The sequence below is a fragment of the Protopterus annectens genome, chromosome 15.part0, assembly GCF_019279795.1.
Source record: "Protopterus annectens isolate FY-2018-M chromosome 15.part0, PAN1.0, whole genome shotgun sequence".
Lineage (NCBI taxonomy): Eukaryota > Metazoa > Chordata > Ceratodontiformes > Protopteridae > Protopterus > Protopterus annectens.
The window spans coordinates 247,113,700-247,139,999 of NC_056749.1; the positions used below are offsets into that span (position 1 = coordinate 247,113,700).

The 26,300-nt window shown below is 37.4% G+C and overlaps 1 protein-coding gene across 1 annotated transcript in view; it reads left to right on the forward strand.

Moving 5' to 3' along the window:
* TPH2 (tryptophan hydroxylase 2) overlaps window positions 1-26,300 on the forward strand; it is a 471,178-nt gene that overhangs the window by 278,682 nt on the left and 166,196 nt on the right. Inside the window, exon 6 of the mRNA XM_044056995.1 lies at window positions 15,371-15,567. Coding sequence (XP_043912930.1) covers window positions 15,371-15,567 — 197 coding nt within the window. The remainder of the gene's footprint in view (window positions 1-15,370; window positions 15,568-26,300) is intronic.

Genomic DNA, 26,300 nt, shown 5'->3' on the forward strand with positions numbered 1-26,300 from the left:
CTAGCCAGGAATTTAGCCCATGTTCCAACAAGTCAGCACCCAGTGCCCCTGTCCAGCAGGGACACAGGTGGAATCCCAGGGGTGTATTTTCTGTTTCCCATCCAGTTATCCAGGTTGCGCTTAAAAAGGGTTAATCAGGTAGTCTGTTTGACATGGAGAGGGAGTTTATGCCACAGACGGGAGAGCCTCTGTGACACAAATCTGCCCCACTAACAAGTCCTATTGATGTCACAGACCAGGTTGAGGTCATGAGTGTGGGTTACTCAAGTGGAGCAATCCCATGAAGGTGGGGTCTGAAATTGCTTTGTATGCCAGACAGAGATCACCTCTGAGGAGTCTGTATGAAACTGAGTAGTGGGACAGGGCTTTTAGCCTATCTGTGTAGGGTAGATGTTTGAGGCCTTGGATTCTCCTGGTAAGGAACCTCTGTGGTCTCTCCAGCTGCTTCATATGCTTTGTGAGGTACATGCTGAAGGGGCATTGTACTCAATAATGGATCCTATAAGGGAAGAATATAGAGATGTTATGACCTCCTTGCCCCTGAATTAGATACCCTTACTAATGAGGTGGGCCATGTAGAAAGCTTTCTGTACAACAGAGGCAATATGGTGGTCAAAAATTCAACGGTTTTATGGAGGCACATATGCATATATTGCCATGTCTGCAGGCCATCAATTCATATTCAAGTCCCTTCCTCATACAGAAGCTAGTATCTTACTGCTGAATTTTCCTTTTGTTACAGGTTAATCAAGCAATGGAGCTGCTATTTACTACTAAAGTCAGATAATGGTCATAAGAGGTCCTAGGCAGAGTAATGGACCAGGTCTCCCAAACCATACCAATATCCATGTAATTGGCTGACTCCTCCAATTGCCATAAAATACTATTCAAATTTCTCTATGTACCTACCATTTTTCTTTATATTTGCAATGGTCATAGATGTTTACATTTAGTTTAAAAGTTTTATTTAATATTTTACAGTAAAAACATTGAGGGACATTTCCTAAATGAAACAAAACATCCCCTACATTGAAAACAGACTAAGCATGAATGACAGCAAAGTGCTATTTCTTTAAAACACATATTTCTGAAAGTTTACATGAGAAGCCTTTAAATTAAGACATGGGTAATGTTCCATTTACATTTCTGTTTGTCTGGACTAAGACAATAATAAGTGCAAAAAATATCCAGAGCTATAGGGGAGTCATGGGATAGGTTCTCTATAAAAAGCTGGAAAACTGAAGTGAAATTGTGAATTTTAGTCGTATTTACCATGATAGAGCTGTTTTATTGAGGAATATAAATGTATCAAATTTTCTTGTACTTCTGAATAATTTAAACTGAACACCTGTACTGACCTTTAAATTTCAAAAACTCACCCTAGAAAAATCTAACATCTGTGAGAAATTAAGCATTGGAAATAAAGACAAGTCATTCCCCTCCAAAATAATTGATGACCCATTTATCATAAATGGTCAATGGATATGGATATTGATCCATGCCCTCCCAAACTTTGAAATTCTGTCATTTTCTGTAGGTGATATTTAACAGAACCCCTACACAAATGGTCTCAGAAGCTGACAGTGATACCAACCATGCTCACAGAAAATACAGTACTTTGTGACAAGGCCTTCAGTATGTGTGGGGATGAGACATGCAAGAATATCCAGAACACTGAGGCTAAATTCTGAGCATCAGTACTAGTTTGTGAGCATATGTGCACACCAGGTACTTCCTATGAAGTGATTCTAAAGACTACACCCACAAAAGCCGAAATTGTATTAGAAAAAGCATTAATTCAGTAGAACCAGAACCTCATATCATGCACTTAACATAAAACTAACACAGACCTCTCAATGGCTACAGTAAAACAAATATACAGTCAATGAACCAGGCAGTGGGGAGAGTCCATTGCAAGTAAATATCTGGGATTAACACAGAACCAAGTTATACTCCGAAGCCCATAGTGTAGACATTATGGGCCCAGCAATCCCCAAAACATCTTAATAATTGGTGAGTCCATTGTATGTAAAAAATAAATAAATAAAAGAAAGAAAAACTCTCTTTATTGGACTTTGTGAAGTGACTGTGGAGTGATTTGTTTGATATAGCAGCATATTCAGTAGTTACTACTAGAATATGAAAATAGAACAAAAAAGACAGTGGTGTCTTCTCATTAATATCTGCCAGTCTGGAAACATCTCTAGGATGGTAGAAAATAGTTCATAGCTAGGAATATATCTGGTAGTAATGGGTTTAGAAGAAATTGAAGAATATATCTGGTAGTAATAGGTTTAGAAGAAATTGTGTGTGTGCATGTGTGTGTGTCCGTGTGTGCTTGTGTGCATGTGTGCATGTGTGTGTGTGTGTGTGTGTGTGTGTGTGTGTGTGTGTGTGTGTGTGTGTGTGTGTGTGTGTGTGTGTGTGTGTGTGTGTGTGTGTGTGTGTGTGTGTGTGTGTGTGTGTGTGTGTGTGTGTGTGTGTGTGTGTGTGCATGTGTGCATGTGTGTGTCTGTGTGTGTGCATATATTGTGTGTAGGTGTTTACAAGTGAAATGAGGTTTTTGAAAGGCAAGAACAATATTTATTGGGCAGCTTTGTCTGACTCCTCAGCAAATTCTAGGATCCATTAACCCATCCATTAGTTACAGGCATTTCTGGGAAAAAAAACATTTTAAGATGGTTTTGTCAGTGCTAGAAGGAATATGAGTCAGTGAGATGTAAATGATATAAAACAACTGGACTTCATGAAGAATAAAGTAGGTCTTATCAATCACCAACATATCTTACTAAGAAGTGGTATGTTCCTAGAAAAATGGAACATTTCAGTAGTCCCACCAAAATATAAAAAGTGCAGCTGATTGTAGCCAACTGTCCAAAAGAATAGAGTGATAAATGTAGCCTGCTTATTGCTAATACAGAGAATTTGGAATAAAATAAACTAGCAGGCTTTTCTCTTTCCATCTCTGGAGGTTTCTGCAGCATGGTGGAATAATTGTTTACCATCCTTAACAAGGCATTCTGCATTAGCAGTTACAAACTCCTATAGTCATTTGTGCATAACCATCATGTAGATAATCACTGAAGAGAAACTGCATTGCATTTAGACCATTGATCGTCTACCTTACTGATCAGCTGATTCCCAGTGATCTGCCTCGCTATCCTATCTGGTATATTGCATGACACTGTTGATATGGTTAGATCTGACAAAAGGGCAGCAGCTGTAATTAAAAAATATATATATTACAGTTCTAAATGACTAGCTTGCTGCTTTGCCTGACAAGCATTGCTGTCAGACTTGCAAAATATTAAGGCAATGTTTCTGTCCTCACCCACCAGGAATTGAAATATGCTTGAGCATTTGCTATCTATGGCTGTGTATGTTTGTTACAATCACTCTGGTATAGGTATCACAACTGTTTTAGTTTAGAAACACAGATTTTAATTATCAATAAAAATTACCTGATTCACTCACTTGGTCTGTCTGATAAACTGGTGGGTTATAAGCTCTTGGTCCTAGTTAACCTACATCCTGCTGAGTTAAGTTGAAATCTTTGCTGTTCCTACTTCAAATGACTGTAGTTTGAATCTATTTGACTAAGTCCTGTTCAATCAAATATTGTTTATATGAGCCAATTGATAACGTATGAAGGAAGAAAAAACATAAATAGTCAGGGAGGTGTAGAAAAGCACTATTCTTTCAAAACAACAAACAAATATGAGGTGGTTGATTTAACCTGTTAGAAGGTAGGCAAGAAGGATGGTTAAGAAAAGGACAAGTGAAGACCAATTCACTGAAGAAAATGAGCAGGGAAAATAAGAAATATGAGCAAAACTTAAATAAGACAAGATGGAGGGTACTAACTGAAATAAGGGTATATCAAAATATTTATTAGATAAATGTAATTAAGATTTCCTTTGCTTTCCCACTTTTCCTCAACTAGCTTTGTTGAGTTGACTTGACCAATTTGCTGACAATGTCTGTCTTGCCTCCCCACCCCCCTATATATGTGGGATGTGGTTGTTACCCACCAAGTAGCATGGACCACTATCTAACTTCTATTTTATGAGTAAGAGCATCAGCATGCAGCAGGTTGGTCCACTCCAGGACCAGACCAGCAGTCTTCCATACAAGATAACTAATTAAATCTACTCCATCCAATTGTTCCAAATGAGATGCAAAAATTAGTGCTCTCTTCCTAGTTTTCCAGTAAATGGATCCAGTGCAGGTTCTACTAAGTCAGATGGCTTATGTGACATGAGTAGAGGATGGTTACTTCCAACAACTACTTATCTTAGCTAGTCCTGTTATTTTAAGTGTGAAAAAAATAGTAGGAAAGAACACATTTGCAAAGCCAAACTAGTGAATAAGTTTCATTACTTAAACAATACACATAAAAAACACAGAATATGTTACTGGATGTACCAGTGCCGTATATGGAAAACAAAAGGGAAACCACAATAATAATGTCAGCTTGTGGCTTCAAGCAGATATCTGAACATTAACCAGATATAGTCAGTAGGCAATAACAGTTGCGCTTGAGGTGAAAATGGAAACCATAATTCTGAAGTGTTATTTGTTTTAAAAAATCCTTGATAAGGAGGGATCACCATGTTTTTAAATTCAGTAACTGAAACATTCATGGAACCATCTTCTAGCCCTCACTGCCCCTCCCCCTTGTTACATCATCCTCCCCAGATTATCTTCCAGTCTTCTACTTCAGACACATTACAACAAAGGACACCATCTAACTTTTAGAACAGATACCACTTGACTCTCCCGCAGTTGGGTAGGCGTTCGAAAGACATACATAAATGGGCGTGCCTTCATTGAAGGTTGAACGTCGAGCTGGCACCTCGGCGTTTGTGAAAATATACTGCCAATCATTAGCGGACTGGAGTTCCACTGTGGCGACCCCTAACTGGGAAAAGCCGAAAGACAACAACAACCACTTGACTCTCCCACTGCCTTAGATCCCTGTCCCTGATTTATCCACCATTGTAGAAAACACATTTATATCTTGGTTGAGGTGCCATCAATGTATACTTTAACTACTGGAGAGAAAGATAGAGACAAGATCTCTGTCTTGTTCCAGGCATCATCATTATCATCACCATCATCATCAACCCCCTTATCCCCGTTTTTCTACAATGGGTCAGGGTGTCATGTCATCTGTCGCCATCTCTCTCTCTCTCCATTCAGTGACATTCTCCTGCCTTCTTTAATACTTATGCCTGACTGCTACAGGTCTTCTCTCACACAATCCATCCACCTCTTTGCTGGATGCCTTGTTTCCTCTTGCCTTCTTCCTGACTGTCCCAAATCTCCTTCAGTAGATTGTCTTATATATTTTTTTTTTTGCACATATGCCCTGAACCACCATAATCTGTTTTTTTTTCACCTTTTCTGCAGTTGGGAGCTTCTATGGCTTATGCTCTAATATCCGCAGTTCTTCATCTGCCCCACAGCACCTTACCACCCATCTCAGGCACTTAATCGCCATCACCTCTACCTTCCCTAACTGCTCTGCCTTTACTGCCCAGGTTTCCATACCATACAGTAGTACTGGTCATACCCCTGTTTTGTACACCTTATTTGGCAGTCTTATTTCATATACTACACCTGACACTGTGCCAGTTAACTGCAGCTCCTCTGATTCTAGCTTTGACCTCCTTATTCAGACTTCCCTTCTCCTCAACCACCCCTCACAAGATACTTGAAGCTGTTAAACTGTTCCAGTATTTTCCCTTCCATCTCAATTCTTTGCTTCTTCTGAACTCTACCATTTTCTGCCATTACAACTGTTTTATCTGTACTCAGTTTCATCCCATGTCCCTTCAGTTTTGCATTCCATTCCTTTGCTGAAGTTCATGCCACATCATCTGCATAGAGCAACTTTGCTGATCTGTCCCCCTCTGACCTGTTTGCTAACATAGCCCATCACCAGTATGAACAACAGTGGGCTCAGAGCTGAACCCTGGTGCACTCCCACTCCCACTGGGAACCCCTCTACCCCTCTGTGAGACAGAATGCTATTCATACTGAAGTCATTGGGTCCTTGTACTTAGCTTATTCCAAGCATACTCTGATTCAAAAAATAATCTGCATATGTGAGATACTTATTTTTACTAAAAATCAAAGGGTTCAAGAGATAATACATAACTGTATGATTGGGCTTAAATGTTGAATGCAGGACAGTTAGTTGCAAATTGGATAAATCATTGATTAGAGAGAGAGAGACAGAGAGACAGAGAGAGAGAGACAAATAATTTTATATGGAATTAGAAATGATAAATGAAGGGGCAAACAATTAAGGGAAGCATTTTTGTAATCTACCAGTCCAGACTATGTAATAGAAACTGATGAACTCAGGATTACCTGATGAAAGCACTCAATCTGCAATTTCTGTAACTGAGTGTCACTCGTGGGCCAAATAAACAGAAATTTTATTGGCACAGTGTTGGTTTTCTGGTTTTATGTATTTATTTATTTAGGATAGTAGCTTTCTTCAAGAGTCAAAAAGACAGCAGGGAAGGCTAAAGATAATTCACATCAGGGATGCAGACCTGGAATGGGATGGAGTGACAGTGCTGATAACATGGAAACAGCAGCAATTTCCTTTAGGAATACAAGTAAAAACAAAAGGATAGTCTAATTCCTGAACTCTGCAAAGAAGGTGGTAATATCAGAGAAATGCCTTCTAAAGAGACTAATAGAGAATCATTGTGTGTTTATATCCAAGCATTTGCTGTGTAAGTGTTCCACTACAAATTATTCGCTTCAGTTTTTACGTAGACTATTTCCCCAGTTTCCAAAATAATCTGTAAAGCAATGTGGATGGCCTGTGCCATCCTACAGCATGGCTACAATACTGCAATACACCCCCCCCCCGAATTACATCATAAGATGGGGCAGAGAGCTCCACAGATCATCAGACACACATTTAATTGGATCTGTTATTACTTGCATAATCTGATGACTGTCAAACCTGCCATTTAACTTTTAATATATTCCAAAACTTTATGCCCCCAAGTAACACCTGTATGTCACCCATAACACTGTGTGCGTGTATGACAGAGAGAGATTTCTCATGCAAGCATTGTTGTAGGCAGTGTTACACTGCTGGCAAGCTATGAAGCTGTGCTAAATAAGCACAGCAGGAAAACATAAAAAAGAAAGGAAGTTTGGAGCCATTCTTGGTGTATGCAGGGGATGGCTGGTATGAAGGAGCAGTGCACATAAACACTTTCCCCAATCCTTGTTTGTGTCTTTCGGCTTTTCCCGGTTAGGGGTCGCTACAGCGGAACTCCAGTCCGCTAATGATTGGTAGTGGATTTTTACGTACCGGGTTACCAGCCCTGACGCATAACCTTCAATGAAGGCACGCCCCATTCACGTATGCCTCCACACAGAAGACGCTCTAGCTGAGAATCGAATGGGACAACATCTTGCTATGAGGCGACAACGCTACCGCAGCACCACAGTATAGAGCTCCATCTGGATGTTGGAAATAGTACTGCAGTGCCAGCATACAGGTGGCAATGTGCCAATTCCACAACCCCCCTACAGACCTTAATGAGTTACACCACTAGAAGTTTTAAATTGATGTTCAACTCCAACATAACGTTTCAGACTGCTGAGGTGTAGGGAGCATAGCGCTGTGAATCCTCATTTGTCTATGTGGCTTGAGAACACCCAGAGCCCTGATTTTTGAATGTGGTGTGTCCTAAATTAGGAAGACAGGCAGTGAAAGTTTCAGACCAAGAGAGTTTCACTCATCTAGTACAGGAAAGTAAAGGAAGAGTAAAATACAATACACCATGTTTAGCAAGGACAGGAGTTCATTAGACTTACATATAGCTAACACAGACCATGCCATTAAATAGTTCACCATGATAGAGGAGTAAAATGGCTCCCTATTGAAATTTCAGTACATGAAATGCCAAATGTCAACATGTCGAAAAAAAAAAGACCAAAACTGCAGGATAAGAGTGAATTTCAAACATCTTCTCTTTTAACCTTGTTTTTTGCACCCCTTGATGTGGGGGGCAACCCCCACACCCCCAAACTTATATATACTAACTCTGAGATCACCATACCATGGAAAAAAGGGAATGCAATATGGGAAATAACAATCTCAGATTTAGGATATCTAAGTGGATTTTTTCAGCAATTCAGTCTCTGTGTATTGGGACTCTGTCTAGTGAGTCCTGAGATTTCAAATGGTTACCGAGTAGAGACAGATGAAAATAAAACCAAAGTGGGAGGTATTAAAAATTGGCAACTACAAGCTGGAAAGAACTTTCTTAGAAATGCATGACTGCAAAGAGGTACAGAAAACATACAGCTTGTGGGTAAACGTGAAAAGAAGCTTGCAAACATCTATGGAAATCAGGATAGAAAAAAGGGGCAAAACAGAAAGAAAGTGGAGATCAATGAGGTTGAGCATGCAAAGGACAGGGAATTCTGCAAATCAGATAAGAAAGGAGAAGATGGTTAGCAGAAGCATGAAGAAAGAAAAAAGCTACAGGTGAGATTAAAAAGGGATAAATGACTAGAAGGAATAAAAAGATGTGAGAAAAGATTCTGTAGAACTGCAGGGAAAAGAAGGAAAGTTAGAATGGAAACGCATAGACTAAGAAGGGGAAAGGAGTCAGTGCAGACAGGGAAAAGGCAACATTTCTTTGTGAAGTCTTCACTTCCATCTTTAGCTTCGGAGAGAAGAAGGGACAAAAGGAAGGGCAAGTGACAAGAGAGTTATGCGCTCATCAAAGCCATAGGAAAACCAACTCATGTACACTGCTCAAACAGCATACCTATACACATCCTAAAGCAAATTAAAAGGTTTATTTACAGATTTCATGGCAGAATTCTTTTCATTCAGCTGCTGAGTTGTATCAGCATTCCAAGCAGACCACATTAGTGCCGTAATGAGGGGCAAGGGATTACCCAAGTAACTCAGACTAATTTGTCTGATATCTGTAGCAGAGAAGCACAGTGGCTCAGTGGTAAGGTATCTGTCTCATAGCTCTGGGATTCAGAATTCAGTCCTGACTTCCAGAGACAGTCTGTGTGGAATTCACATGTTCTCCCCAAATACATGGGTGTTCCTCAGGTACTCTAGCTTCTATTACCTTAGAAACACACTGGTTGATTGGCTACATTAGCAAATGATAAAAAATAATGTGATAATAAAAAGACTAGTTGTATTCATGCAAAACAACCTGTGGGATAAGAACTAAAATGTATTTTTGCAAAGGGGGTAATGTCAACCTGATCCAGTTATTACAGTTAGTGGGTTATACTGGAACTTGACAAAGGAAATCTAGCAAGTGTGGTAATCACTGATTTCAGTAAAGCCTTTGATTCTGTTCTATACAAGAGTGTAATAAGCAAACAACTAAAGGTACTTAGTAGGATGGAAGTTATGCAAATGAGTAGAAAGATGACTTTGTAAAGAAAGCCAAACAGTAGCAGTTAGGGAACCATATCAAAGAAAATGGAGGATATAAATAGCGCTCCACAGGTCTTCATGTCAGATGTTATGACAGTCATTAAGAACAACTTATTCGCAAATAACATGAAGATAGGAAGCACAGTAGAGGATGGGGAAGAGCAGCCTTCAAAGGGACCAGAGGAGACAGGTATAGTGGGCTGAGAAGAGACAGGTGTTGCTTAATGTAGGAAAGTGTAAAGTACTGCAGGTGGGCTCAAAGTATCCTGGAGTGACAGAGCATGAAAAACATCCTGGAGTGAGAACAACAGCAGAAGTGAACCTCTAGGCACAGATTGAGGAGGTTGCACCCAAGGGCATTTAAGACCACAGGGTATATCTTTTTGGGAAATAGACTCCAGATGCAGGAAGGTTATATTATCCCTGTACAGAGTAATTTCAGGGCCATATCTGGTTTACTGTGGACAGTCTTAATGCCTGCATTAAGGGAAAAGAAAGGGAGAGCAACCTGCATGAAAGGGTGCAGAGAAAGGGTATCTAAGATACTAAAGGGTAAAAGGAGGGCACTGTAATGGGTTCACTATTTATTTTTAATATCAAGGTAGGAAGAAGTCCTGAATTATTAAATATGCATATTGCTGCAGGCTTGGTGATATAGTCATATCTTGTATAGTTGCAGGGGTGGTATATCAAGAGTTAGATGAAATACAGTTCTGGTGTAACTATAGTAGGCTGTCTTTTAGTATTAAAAAATGTACCACAGTCAGATTTGAGGAAAAAAGGATCTTGATGCTGACTAGAGAATAGAGAGGGTAACTGTTGAAAACTGATTACAATATTATAGATAGTGGCAATATTAATGGAAAGTCAAATTAACTTCACCAAGGTATTGTCACAATAGTCAGAAAGGTTTATGGAACTGACCATATGATAACATGATACTCCAACCAGTGTACGAAAAAGAAAAAGCCAGCATTCAGAGGCAAACATTGTTTATTTCTTCCCTTCTTTCAGACCGGTTTCAGTATCAAACCTTCTTCAGTGATCCATGAAGAAATTGTGAAAACTTACACTGGTGGGAACACCAAAGGATCTGGTTGAAAGTGTGACAGAGCAAATATTGGCTGTCTGTCACCATCTTGTTTCTGAGTGTTACATTTCCAGTCATGTCATGGCCACTTCCTTGTCTGACACAACTGACAACTGAGACTTAGGGATCGCTCTTGAGTTATAGTGTTATAGTGTGTGTGTGTGTGTGTGTGTGTGTGTGTGTGTGTGTGTGTGTGTGTTCTGTTTTGGAATATTTTGACAATATTGCTTTTTTAAATTTCAAAAGTGAAAAAGATAGTGATTTCATTAGTTATTTGCATGTTATCTTAACAGAGAACAGACATGTTTCTAGATGTGAGTCCTCTGTATTTTTGACAGATAAATAATTTGTTACATTTTAAGAGCTATCACACTTGGAATCAAAAGAATATAGTCAAAGAGCAAATTATTCAGACATCCCATCTTGTAGCAGATAAGAACTTTTTTTATTAAAGAAATATATACTCTTAAATGTTTTTGGATTGGGGTTACCCAGATTACCTCACAGATAAGACAAGGAATGAGGTAATTCAGAATAATATGACTACATTTCAACCATTAATTAATTATCCAATGAATGTAAGTGAGATTAGGAAGGACAACCAAGGCTATTCTAGAGCCATGGTTGCAAATTTTAACAGTAATATGGGGGAAATTAAGGATATTCTGTGCAAACATTGAAATAATGTATTTGAGCCCTTTAACTTAAACAGGTGTAGCCTACAAAACTGTATTAAAGAAAGGAAGGAATTTAAAACAGTATTTAAAAAAGTGGCATAATCTGTCATATGACAACAAAATGATGGTTAAATGAAAAACATGGAAAATGTATGCAATATAGGTTCATTTATGAATCAACTAACATAACTGTGTCAAATTACCCAAGAGTATTGACAAATGTGTAATACTAGGGAGTGGTATACTTAGCTCAAGGTTTGTCGTGGTCTGCATTTTACATTAGAAAAACTGAGGGGGCATTATGAAAAAAGATATATAAGCACACTCATGCAATAAGAAGAGAGAATTAAAATGCATTGAGTAAACATGCTGCTAAATGTAACAATTTTAAGAAGTTTTTGTTTTTTCTTTTAGAAAAGGTACCCAATTGTGAGTGATGGGGTAGCTGGAAGGCATATCTTGAAAGAGAAGAGTTGTATTGACAGGTGTTGCTTGATGCTACAAATGCCCCAGGTATCAATGATATGTTGTCCATTAATAGCCTTTTAATTCAAAGAGGGGCTAAATTATGGACTCACTTTTGGTGAGATGTTATAAAGTAACAAGTAGTTGTACTTGATAAATGTAATATTTTATATAGTTTTAATATATTTTTACATTGTTCTAATTAATATTTTTGATGGAATGGGTATTATATTAAATAATTTGTAAACAATTTATTAATATGGAGTGTGGAACTCCTAGGTGATTGGATGGATTTGATCTTGTTATCTGCAAGTTGTTTTTTAAAGTTGTTAGTGTGAATTATTTTATTATTCTGAAGAAGTTTCTATTATAAGCATGAACAAAAAATTCTTAACTATTTTAAACAAAGAGGACACTGTGACATCCTTTTACATAAGCATTTGTTTTTGGTTTATACTGAATAAAGTGTATTCATTTTATTTTCAGACTATCTGTACTTCTTTTTGGAATTTTTGATTATTTGTTATAATCCTTGCAAGTGGCTCTATGCTGCTAAGAATAAACTGGGAGATTCCCAGCTACAGGGGGATATGGCCTGGGAGTTGTTTGAAGTCTTAGACCATGAGGAGTTCAATGAACAATATAATTTTGGATATGGTGCTGATCAGTTGGAGAGGTCAGGTTTTTCCATCTGAAGGTCAACAGTTATCATTGATCCTACAGCTTTGTGGTTTAAAGTTTGGGTATGATAACATAAAAAGATGGAATGGAATTCTAGGAGAGTTGATGATTACCTGTGGGAGTAGGAAACGGTGGGAGAAAGTGACTGAGTAAACAAGATAACAGAATGGATCAGAGACACAATACAAGACTTTGAAGAAAGACTGAAGGAAGGTGAAACAAGACAAAAGAAAGAAGAGGCAAATGGAACTACAAAGGAAGCCATTGCTGATGAATAGGGCAAAATTCAGGGCATAGAGGGCAAACAAGAAGTGTAAGGGAGGGAGTAGGGAGATGAAAGTGGACAATAGAGGAAACAGAGAACAAATGCAAAGAGAAGGGCAATAGAGGATGTGAAAGAAGAGTTTCCAGCAGGGGTCATGATGGGAAACAAAGAAAGAAGGTAGGACAGGCTTTACTGGGCTGAGCAAAGATGGACTGGCAATCACAGAAGACTGGGAAAAGAAGCGGTACTGCATGGATAGCTCACTGCAGTCTTTACAAAGAAAAACAAGAGAGGAGTGCCATGCTAGGATGGAGGTGAAGACAGTGAGTTGAGCAGTGGAAAGATATCTGGATAAACAGGAAGGTAGTTGAAAGGGAACTGACCTACCCAGAAGGACAAAGCAGAGGGACAAAGGGTTTCCTCTCACGGCCATCAAAAATCTGGTCAATATGCTAGCAGATGCGCTATAAGAAGTTTTCAAAAGGTCACTTGTCAGTGTGGAATCGCCTGAAGACTCCGGTAATATAACTGTAGTACCTCTTGTAGACAGACAGAATAAGAAGAATACAGGGAATGAATCCTGAGGAAAAGGTGGGCTGCTTTCCTAGAAAAGAGCAATCTCCAAGACAGCAGCATGCGTTAATGGCAAAAAAGAAGCTGTCATACCAGACAAACCTGAAGCAGTTTTACAACTGGCTATAGGAGAACTTGGCAAGGGAGTACTGGTAAACATGGTCTTCAGCAAGGCCTTTGACTTACTCCCATACAGAAGGCTTCTTGAAAAATTGGAAGAGCTAAAAGATAAGATAAAAAATAGGGAAGTGTATTGCTGTATGGTTAAATGGTAGCAGTCAGATGGTTATGGAGAGAGGGACAATGTGAGAAATAAGGGAAGTAACTAGTGGAGTGTTGTAGGAGTTATTACTAGGTCCATTACTCTTCACTGTATTTACTTCAGATTTATCTGAAGAAAAATAGAACAGCATCATCCTTTGCTGATGAAGAAAAGCTAGGGGCAGCAATAGAATATAGAAAGAATAGTCTAAGGAAGAATTTAGAAGGGTGTACAAGTGAACTGAAAGGTAAATGTTGACGATTAGTATAGTGGAGTGGAACTTTGGCCTACAGAGCAAGAGAAGGAGATCATAATACTGATTTCACTTAGGCCATGCACAATACAGTGAGATGGTGATGGCACTAGCCAACAGAATGCTGGGGTTTATTTTCAAGGAAGGTAGGGTCTGAAAGTAAAAGGGATAATGCCCCCAGCGTACTTAGCCCTCATAAGGGCATATCTTAAATAATCTGTGCACCATACAAGACAGGGAAATTAAGTTATTAGAAGGAGTCAAGATGAATGCTACCCAAAAAGTGTTTGGGATGAAGGGGAAAGCATGTGACCAAAAACTAGATGAGAATGTGAGGGGGTCATTGGTGTTTTGCCTTACTCTGCAAAGTTGTGTCACCCAGAATATTGTTGTGTAAGTTGGGGAGCACAGTCCCACCATACCTAGGACCAGCTTTCTTATTTTTTAGGGAAAAAAAATAGTTTTGATAATTATCCTATACAATGAGCTTGTACTTGATGATCGATTAGGAAGGAAAGACAAACATTGTCTTCCATTGTGAGACAGACATTGAATTTAGTAAACATTATATGTTTATAATAAAATCAAGTGAGGCTGGGATCCAAGGAGAAAAAGAAATAAATCACAAAAAAATGTTGTTATATTATCTGTAAAGGAATTTATTGATGACAAAGGGGATTTACTCCTACATATATATTACTCCTTCTGTATGTTGCACGTAGCACTGACTTTATTTAGCTATTTATTCTTTGTTTATTTGTTTGCTTGTTTGTTAGTATGAGGGAAGAGTGGGCTGATCCAAAATGGCTCCCCTCAGCTATGGGCCCATAAGTTACATCCTCAGCAAAATGTAAATCATGGTACAACGTAAATGGTAAATATTGCTAATAAACTGTACAGTATGGCAGAGCATAATTAGCATACATTCATTAATACTGTGAATGGTAAATTTACACTAGAAACTGTAGTAGGTTAATTACTAACATAAGACAAAGCACTGGGAGTCTAAAACATATGTAATATTTTAATTTTTATATTAGGAGAGCCTACTTGACTGGCACAATATATTGAATAGTTAGTTTTCCCTCTCTCTGACTCCCACATTTTTTGGCACATCTCTTAACAGTGGGATGACTGAGTCAGGAGATCTTCTCCTTTTTCCCTTATGTTTTGGAGTCCCTCATATCTTTTGCCCATGGACTTTTTTGAGTATTGTCAGGTATGGGTAGTATGGGCAAATTCAATCTGAGGCAGTCCTAAGGAGTGAGGGATTATAGGGAGAGGAGGCAGGGCTGAAGTCTTTGGAATGTGGCCAGTCTCAGATCCAAGTTGAATCCAATAACTCATAGGTTGAACCAGACAAAAAGCAACAACATGGATCTATCATTACAGAAAGTAGATAATTTTCATTTAGCATACTTATGGAGTTGTTTCATTATTATCCAGAACAATATGGATGTGGTTTTCAGTATTAATCCATTACATTTAAAACGCCTGTCACTGGCCACATGATAGTGTGTATTGTCTCTGTCCCTAGTTATCTACTGCAAGGTCCAGACTTTAATGTTTTTGGCAAGTAGTGCATGTGTAATGGATATTTCTCAACACCTGCTATCACTAATAACAAATGAAAATTTATTTCTTAAACAGTGGCACTCCTATTCCAAGAGTTGAATATACAGAAGAAGAAATCAAGACTTGGGGCACTGTGTTTAGGGAACTCACAAAACTCTATCCAACTCATGCCTGCAAGGAGTACCAAAAAAACCTTCCCTTGTTGACCAAGTATTGTGGATATAGGGAAAACAATGTTCCACAGTTAGAAGATGTTTCTGCGTTTCTGAAAGGTAATGCTCATTTTCATTTAATTTTAGGTTGTTTCACAGATTCAAAAGTTATCTGACAGAATTACTTCATGATGATGAGTTAAGCATATGAATTCGAGAGGCTGCCTCACAGCTAGGAGCTGAAAACTGCACTACTTTATTTTTACCAACGATTCCTAAAAAGTCTTTTAGCTAAAAGTTAAAGGACTTAAAACACAGCTATAATACCTGCTAAGGGTGGGAATTATGCAGGAGTTTATTACAGTCTAGCCAGATTGAATCCTTCAGGAAAAGCCAGCTGAATAAAATGCAGAGGTTTGTTGGAGTAAATCCTGCATGGTTCCCATCTGGGTAGATATTACACTGATTATACCATGTCAAAAGTCTAAATGTTTAAATTTTGGCTGATACTGGTTTTACAGTATTTGAGAAGTGAGCATGAAAAACTGCATGCTTTATAGAAATTGAGCATTCTGAAATTTAAACAGAAACAAAGTTGTCAGAAAAGAGAAGATGGACATAACCAGTTGGACTATTCAATAATGTTATCATTTCACTTAATTGTAAACTGCTTAAATCATATGAACTTTTGACTAATTTACCTTATTCAAGTTGTATTGCTAGAAGGTGACATTTTTCCCTTGGTTAATAGTATTTTTCAGCAATGTGATTATTTTATTATAGACTGTTTAAATCATATGGAGTTTGTTAATTTTCCTTATTCAAGTTGTTACTGGTATGTTAACATTTTCCTTTGTGTTAGCAAAATATTTGTGCTGATTCTTTTTTTGGCTCATATGGTCTTCAGTAATCCTACATTTGTTTTCATTGTCTGTGAAGTATGTTTTCTTGAGATGTGTCTATGAGACGTGCTGGGAATTATGCATTGTGCAACTAACCCAGGACTTAATATCAACCTCCCACGTCATCTATGTTTTCAAGTAATTTCTATTGCAAGCAACTCTCAAGATGATATAACCATGAGATTGCATTGGAATGCAACAAGTCATGCTACACTTCTGCTGCATCAGACTGGACTGCAAATGCGCTAAAACGATAAAAATTGAATTGCAGCAATACCCTATCTAGTGTAAGCATTCACTGGCATTGTGTTAATTTGTATGGAGTTTAAATGTGTACATGTTGTAATCATTCAGTATAGTCAAAGGAAAACAAAATAAACATTAAACAATGTGATGGTGCACCAAGGGAAGCCAAAAGTCACTGCAATTCTTATCTGGGATACCATCTGACATACTCTAGGCTCTGAACAAACATCAAATATGCAAGACACGTACATATATAAATGTACTGTTTTTGAGCAGAAGCCCTTCAAGATAGCATTTTAGCCATTGTTTTGAAAAAGTAATCTAAAATGACTGACTTTTAGAGACAGCATTTTAAGGGTTTAGGTTAGTCATATAAAACATTATGTCACTGTAGATTTTAAATATATTCTTGGTAATTTCATTAACTGAGCAGGAATAATTGACTAAGTCTACAAGAGACTGCTCAGCACAAAGAAAGAGGTGATTGTTTAGAAATCCGGTCATATCTAGGGGACTACTGCAGTTTTCTAATAATGGAGAAGAATTGAACATGCTTGGAGATATTTGGCAAAGTAACGTTGAGCAGCAGTTGAGATATTTGGCATAATGGTGTTGAATACCATTTATCAGACACCTGAGCAGTGCAATGGCACTGGTTATTGGCCTAAAAGCTGAGTTAGCTAAGATATTGCTAAAATGTTTCAATTTACCATATGTGAGACTATTCTGAAGATGTTTTATTTTAGACATTTTGAAGAACAGGGTATTGGTACAGAACATTCCTTAAATCAAACAAGTATATAATTTTGAATTCATTTTAGTATTTCAGAATTTCTAGAAAATTAACTTATTCTAGCTCTGATAAACATCATACTGATTGTCACAATACTGAAAAATTTGCTTCAATCACCAAATTTTAAACTCAGTACATCTCTTTCTTGAATAAACTACAGTGACCAAGAGGCATCAATAAACTTTTAAATTCTCATTTATACTTTTTTTGTAAGACAATATTCACAACATCTGCCCTTCTTATTCCAATGCCTTTTAACCATAGATCATTCTCAACTTTCTCTCTGCAATCATTAAATCAAATCAATCTGATGATGCTTTTCACTGATGTTATGAATGAAAGCTTTAGAACTCTAACCTCTAAACATGTATAACTAATTTGAAGAAATGCCCCTAGAACCACATGGTCTCTTTTAAGTCCTGTCCAAGTAAAATTACCTAAACAATCTCCATTCATCAGCAGCAAACATTACACCAGGTCACTGCTACAAGTCCGTCTCTGAAGTACTCTGCATTAATGAGGCTATATACTAGTTGCATCAATTACTTTTATGCCTTTCACCAACATAACATTTCTTTGCTTAAAAACTATTTTCTTATGCATATTAGAATTATCAACCTCCAGGCCATGATCTGTTCCTTCTTATCACACCTAACCTTTTATGAAATGTTTCAGTGTTTTTTTTTTCATTTGCTTAGTAATTAATAGGCAGATCAAGCCTGTCTTATAACAAAAACGATTATACAATACAAAATACCAACCACATTTTGCACAGTATTGTCAAACATTTTTTGCAAACATATTAATCAGACTACTCTTGCATACATAAGAACTAAGTTGCACAGGTATTAACTTGAATAGTGATTTAGTTAACATAATAGCACTATATATTGTTTATTCTTCAGATTTTGGGTTCTTATAAGAGGGTAGCATCCATGGAGAGAGATCAAAGAGGTTCAAATAATATTGTAGCAGAAACATCAATTCTTTATAATAATTACTTCATTGTGCTTAACTTAAGCTCTTCATTTTGTTTCATATTCTTTCCTTCCTTTTACCTCTGTAAGTGCATCACTTTTTGGTATCATAATATTTATGATTCAATATGCTTGCTTCATAAATTCAATATTATCTTTACTTATTTGTACAGCCTCCTAGCTAATGTGTTTTCTCTTAGACTATATTACTAATGTCAAACATCCCTTCCACCAGAGCACTCAGCAGAGAATTCATCAGAAGTAAGGTCTTCAGTCTCAAATAACTGAGACTTGTCTCCCTGAAATAAAACTAAATAGTTTTTTTGAGGCACTCCTTTTCAACCACCCTACATAGCTAGATATTCCACACACTCATCTTACTTAAATATGTTAGTGCCATGATTGTGCAACCTTAAGGAAAGGAGCAAAGCCATAAAAGGTAAGCACAGTACACAATCAAATTGCAGTCATTGCCTCTTGTTCTGATGTCAGATGTGATGACATCACTAGAGCTTGATCATGGCTGAAGGATGTTGCACAGAGATTGCTATTTTACACAGGGTAGCAATGTTTAGCTTGGACAAAATATGTTCTACTATATAAGTACCAATATCTTGCCAGGCAACAGTATTGCTATAAAATGTCTTCAATGTTATAAGCAAACTGGAAAGACGGTGTAGAACTGAAAAGGTATGAAAACTCACAAAAACAGAGAAAAAAAAGAAAGATATCCCAAAATAGTCAATGATAAGATCTAGAATTATGTAATTGCATTGGAGGAGTTGTTTTTAAATTAATGTTTTCCATATTTAGGAGAGACAGTCTAACAGAAAATGAGCAGAGTGTAATGCTCTTCATAAATGAAATCATGACACCAGCAATGTTATAAGGAACTGTGTGTTTGCGTGTGTGTGTGTTTCTGCGCACGTGTCCATGTGCGTGTGTCTGTGTGCATGTGTTTGCATGAGGTAAATGTGGAAAACCAGGCAATTAAGAAAAAACAAAATGAAAAAAAATGGCAATCTGAGAAGTGAAGGAGACATAGCATTTGAATATGAATGCAAAAACGATGATCAGTAGATGAAGCAGAATAAAAATGTAACAGTGTACTGGGGAACAAAACTGAAAGGACAAAGGAAGAAAAAGCTATACCAAAGAACATAAATGATTAATGTGAAGGTCTCCAAAAATAACTTGTTTGAAGGGGTTGACATATTAAAGGATAGTACCTATATTGAAAGAAGTGTCTTAATTCAGATGTTAAGCTGAAGGTAATGTAACTTCTAGCTACATATGTGCTATTATTAATGAATGACATTAAGTTACCTCAGAGGATTAAGAGTTGATAAACTAGTCCTTGTGGTACAGGAGCTGATTTCCTCAGCATCTGTTTGCCCACTTTTTGACTTTGAGCAAATGACTTAATCAGATACTGTTTTGGGTCAATAGGGACTTTGGGCTAGGCTCCATAATGGTGTCTTTGTATGCCTAGTAGCTACCTATGAACCTAAACAGAAAAAGTTTATGAGGATTAGAAATGACCACATTTTTCAAGTTCATAAAAGAGAAAGCAAGGACATAGTGAGATATTTAAAAGCATTTAGACTAGTAGTAGTAGTGGTAGGAAGTTGGTGCTATATAACAAACTCTGCCGGAGTAGAGGCCAATCGGACTTTATTTAAGCAAATGTGTTGCAAGGCAGTATGCATATAGCCTACCTAGGGTAAACAAAGATAGCAACAGACAGGAAGGCATATGAATTATCAAGGAAAGCAGAAGATGCACTGGGTTAGTGCAGGTGCAAAAAGGAGTATGATGCAGAATGAATCAAAAGTTATAGCTATGAATAGAGTAGGATACGGGCAGAGAACAAGGCATTCACATCTTGAAGGAATAAGGGATAATCTACTAAGTAATGTCAACAGTTTAGATGGGAACTTTGGCAAGAATCAGACAGTGATGCAAAAGTATGGCAGAATAATAGGGAAAATGATGAAAGGGACTGGTGTATGCCAGTCTCATCATATCTGTTGTGCAGGCAGATAAGTTCAGGGCTGCAGCCTGAATTAGACAAAGCATACATTGTAAGGTGCTTGAAAAAGAAGTAGGGCACAGAAAAATGGAACCTTGAAGACCATCAAAATTTAGCAACCTGGCAGTCAAATAGTGAGCGAGTGACATGCCTCTCAATCTGCAGCTATCAAAAATCTGGACAAGCACTCTTTAAATGTAGATACATCTAAGAAAAAAAAACACCTGGACAGATAATTTGCATGAAATTTGCTTAACTATTTTAACTTCAACAACTTCCAGAAGGATTGAGGCTACCACCACTCAGAAACACGTTTTAAGAATGGAGTGACAAAATGGCAGAAAATATAAGCAGAACAATCATTTTACTTAGATTAAGGTTAGACTATTAGTCACTGGTAAGAAAGCAAAGCCGTAATTTCTCCAAAATGTGTATACACAGACACACAATCAAACCTACAAGGAAATATATAGAACTTTCTATAGAATGCCCGCAGAAAATGGAAAACAAAAAAATCTGCCCTCAGTTTAGAAGAAAACAAGCTAAGAGAAGAGTTGCTTGATTTAATAGAAATAAACATATTAAGATCAATGAAAGAAATAGACTGCAGAAAGTAAAAAAAACTCAAAGTCAGAAGTTTGATAAAACAAATGAACACAGTAATTAAGACTGTCCATAGAGCTCCATGCGATATAACAGAAGTAAACAGGATATATTACTGTGCAGCTAAATTAATAACTGATAAAATTCTACCACAAGAACACAGGGTAGTGAGGGGAAAGGAAGGGGAGAAATCGAATACCATCATGGAAGTATCGAATAGAGAAAACTATAAAGCAATTAAGACAAGAAGTGTCACTGTTAGAGGAATATAGAAGACGGAACAGATCAATAAAATAGTAAGACAGATAGACGTGATAAAAGCAATGTACAGTACTAGAATTGATCAGGCTCTATCATGCACTATAACAAATAAACTAAAAATCTCAGCACAGGTGGAAAAACTTAGAAGATACATAGAAAAATCTAAAGGAAAAGTACAAAATAAGCAGTTTATCGATGACCCAAAAACGTTTTATAGAGAATTGTGAAATAAGGTAAAAGGAATTGAAAGATCACCAAAAAAAAAAAAGAAGAAATAGATACATTTTGGAGAAGGATCTACGTAGATCCTGTGGAACATAACAAAGATGCTAAATGGATAGAAGAAGTAAAAGAAAGAATAAGAAGTATAAAGGTACAGGATATGAAATGTGATGACGTAACAGCCAGGGAGATTGAAATAAAGTTCAGAAAAGCCTCTAATTGGAAAACCCCAGGCCCAGATGCAGTACCTAACTTTTGTCTAAAAGTATTAACATCTTTGCATGAAGATTTAGCCATGAGTAAGAACTAATTCTGAGGATGGAAGCAAGTCAAAAACAACCAAAACCAACAATTGGACTTGCCAGGAGAATCCAAATCAAGGTCTGAAACCACGAGAAGGTTTCGTAATTTGGAGTCACAAATCTTTATTAAAATTCACATAAGCACCAACCAATATGCGTTTTGACTAAAACAAGTCTTCATCAGAATAAAGGTTTATTCTGATGAAGACTTGGTTTTAGAAAAAAACATATTGGTGGTCTGCTATTTGTGAATTTTAATAAAGATTTGTGACTTCAAATTACGAAACCTTCTCATGGTTTCTGACCTTGATTTGGATTCTCCTGGCAAGTCCATGAGTAAGAACTACTTATATGCACACCCCGAACAGACACCAACCTGGCTAACAGAAAAAACAATGCTCCTACCTAAGAATGAACCTGCAAGCTACCCTAAAAATTATAGACCAATAACTTGCCTTCCAACGACTTACAAACTATACACTGGAATTGATGCCAACAGAGTTTATAGTCATTTAGAAGAAAACTCAATTATGGCAGTAGAACAAAAGGGGCCATAAAAGAGTCATATGGAACAAAGGATCATTTGTCGTTAAATAAAGTCATAGTGGAGAACTGTAGAAAAGGGAAGAATCTAAGTATGGCATGGATTGACTACAAAAAAGCATTTGATAGCATCCTACATTCATGGATAAAAGACTGCTTAAAAATGTATAAGATACACCCTACACTGATCGACTACATTACAGTTACCATGGATCAGTGGCACACAACTTTGCAATTAAGCCATGATAAAGGACAAATTATTATCCCAGGGATAAATATTCAAAGGGGGGATATTCCAGGGTGACTCTCTGTCACCACTGCTATTCTGCCTTGCCCCTAACCCATTAAGCTGTCTACTTAGCTTAGGCCATGACTATAATCTGGCTCCTAGAAAACATCTTCTCTTTTTCAATGATTTAAAACTGTATAGCTCATCAGATGAGGAACTGAAAGCACAAATGCAAGTTGTCAAAACCTTTTCAGATGATATAAGAATGTCATTTGGTCTTGATAAATGTGCAAAAGCAACCTTTAAAGCGGGAAAACTGCAGCACCAGGAAAACATCAGTCTAGGACAAGAATGTGATATAAAAGAACTTGAGCAAGAGGGAATGTATAAATATTTGGGACTTGATGAAGGATCAGCAATAAAATATGAACTAATGCGAATAAAACTTAATAAGGAATACTTTAGAAGTCTTAAATTAATCCTGAAAACAGTGTTGACATCTAGGAACAAAATCCAGGCTATAAACCAGTTTGCTCTTCCTGTCCTAACTTACAGTTTTAGAGTGATTGACTGGCCCCAAAACATGTTGGATAGATTAGATAGGAAAACAAGAAGGGTGCTTCATGCTCACCCAATGATTTATAAAAATCAGTGCATACCAAGATTCGTTGTTGCCCGTTCGATTCTCAGTTAGAGCGTCTTCTGTGTGGCGACATGCGTGAATGGGCGTTCCTTCGTTGAAGGTTGTGCATTAGGCTTGGCAAGCCAGCACGTAAAAATCTACTGCCAATCATTAGCGGACCGGAGTTCCGCTGTGGCGAACCCTAACCGGGAAAAAGCCGAAAGACACAAAGTGCATACCAAGATTATATATTCCTCATTCCGAAGGAGGGATGGGCCTCCTTGAAATTGATTACATGTATAGATTTGCAGTCATGGGACTCCACACATCTGCTGACCTCACAAGACCCAAATGTAGTGAAAGTTTTGAAACATGAGGAGAATAAATCTAAGATGACTTCTCTACTTAATCTAGCAGAAGCATATCGGCGTCAAGCAGGAATGGAAGTCAAACCAGAAGTAGATAGAAATCATGCAGCAACTGAAGGTGCCAAAAAAAAGAAAGAATATAAGGTGAAGGATCAGATGAGAAGGCAAGAAATGTGGAAAATGCATTAATATAGTTGTAAGTGTAGAAAACTTCTGGAAGAATCTCATGTTGATCAGGAACGAATGCAGGAATGGTTAAGGAGAGGCAAATTCAAACCAAGAGATGAAAGGTTAATATTGGTGGCCCAAGATAATGGGCTGTGTACACATTGGTTTACAAAGTCCATTGAACATGTGGGAGAAACAAACAAATGTAGGTTTTGTAAAACTGAACTGGAAACACTCGCACACCTCATTGCTAGTTGTGACATATTAATGGCAGAAGGACTGTGTACGGAAAGGCATAATAATGTGCCAAGACTGTTGCACTGGAGATTGTGTAAACATTATGGTATTGAAGTAGCTAAAAAACACTAGAAACATGAGCCACAAAGCATCACATGGGATCATCTATTACCAACAGTTCAAAAGATAACTGCTAGAAAACCAGATATAGTGGTCCATGAGAAGACAAAAGTAGGATTGATTACTGAGATCTCCACACCCAGTGACTTCAGTGTCTTGTGTACAAAGTCATAAAATATCAGGATTTGCAGGCAGAAATGAGAGCAAAGTGGAAGAAAGATATACAGACAGTTTCAATAGTAATAATAGCAATGGGGCTTATAAAAAAGACTCTACTATCGTATTTAGATATGTTACCAATACATGTAACTCCATATGAATTGCAGAAGGAGTCATTGCTGGGCAGATTATGAGTGCTGCGATGAGCACTTCTGGCTGACAATCAAAGGTTGAAAAAATACTAATCTCATGAACTTTAATTGTACTTTGACTTAGGAATGGGGTCTATTCCCACCATGGTATTAGAAACCCAAAAGATTTGGAGACATTACAAAAGGGAGAAACCTACAATGGAAAAAAAAAGTAAGTGTAAAAAATAGAATTCTTGAAAGGACACTACTGATTTAAGGGCAAAGGAATGTGAGTTTTATTAGAATATCCATCCTAGAGAAGATTGGCTGTGTGGAGGAGAAATGAGAGTTTGATGGCCAGCTGTCTCTTCAGGGAGATGACAATTGATCTAGGCATTGCAGTGTAGGAAGCCAAACAATAAGCTTCCTTTTAGTGTATATGTTGTTACTGATACATGAGCCAAGAGATCGATTCACACCAAACCTAAATGGCCTGCCTATAGTTTCACAGCCTTATTGCCCACAGCTTCCCAGGGTAACTCTCAAAAATGTATAAAGGATAATATTTCATGGCAGGCAATCCAGTCTTATGTTGTGGCAGTACTCATTGATATAGGTAAGCCTATATAACAGTGGGGGACAAAAAGATGGACCCAAAAGAATTGCTTATATAAAAAGGAATGGTGAACATCTGTCAGAGTAATCAGTGTAGGGTTAAAGCTCAAGTTCAGAATGAGGTCTAGGGGTGGAACTACTACCACTGCACCTGGAAGTAAAGACAACTTAAAAGTACACTTCAACCAGAGGAAAGGTCTCAAACATTTTTAGTAGTTCTGGACTCAAGATCAAAACTGACCAGATTTGAGAGAAGGTGGAGTCTGAGAGTAAAATAAAAAATAAAACTTTGACAGAAATTAGTCAGTGGGAGTTGGAAGCTCTGAAAAACAATCTACTCAGGACCGGATTGGTGGGTGGGATTAGGTGGATTATATACAAGTTCAGAAATAAATTTTTTCAAGACTGAGTTTCATTTTAGGAGCAGATCAAAGATCTGACAGTAAAAATACCCCAAGGTGACTGGTCCTCGGTTCAGGCATGTCATCTGATCAGACTGCAAGTCAAGGATGCGAAAGCTGTTCTCATATTTAGGGAAGGTAGATTAGCACTAAAGATCAGTTAGATTAAATTCTGACTGCTGAATTCAGATATTCAGGGACCAAGAACAGTCAATAGTAAATGTGAAATAAACAAATGAAGCATGCTTTCCAGTATTGTTTGCTGTTATGCAATTGTTGTCATAGACTAATCTTCTAGGAAAGTGCAGCTAAAAACTATTAATTACCTTTTCTTCCACATCATTGCAAGATACTTAAGAATCCATAAACCATGCACCTGTGTGAAAAACACTTCAAGATTATGTATCACATCTAAAGAATTATTCCAATGAAAGTGTACCCAAACACTTCCTTGAGTATCAAGGCTAGTCTAAAATGGAATTAATAATTTTAAAGTCAGTTTATAAACAGCTTTGAGAGGAACACATATACTTGCTTATGCAACTTCTTAACACAGTAGTACAGAATGGCATTATAATTCATACATTAAGAGCTAACTTAATATCTGGTTCAATCCAGGAAAACAAGAAAAAACAGCCACAAGGTACCAAAATGAGACCAATAACCAATAGACCAGAAGTTAATCTGTCAATTTACCTCAGACCCACATCTGATGAAGTGTTTGAAATGAAAATGCTGTATTTTAATTGTCTGCGTTTATGTGTTTACTTTGCATTTTGTGCACATACTAAATCGGTTTTAAAAGGCTTCCAGCTGGCTTCTGTTCTATTGGTACCTTGGATTTGGTTACTGGTTCAATCCAGCTTATTGTGTCCTGTAAATACAAGTTTAAACTTTTGAAAGATAAATGAAACATTTTACA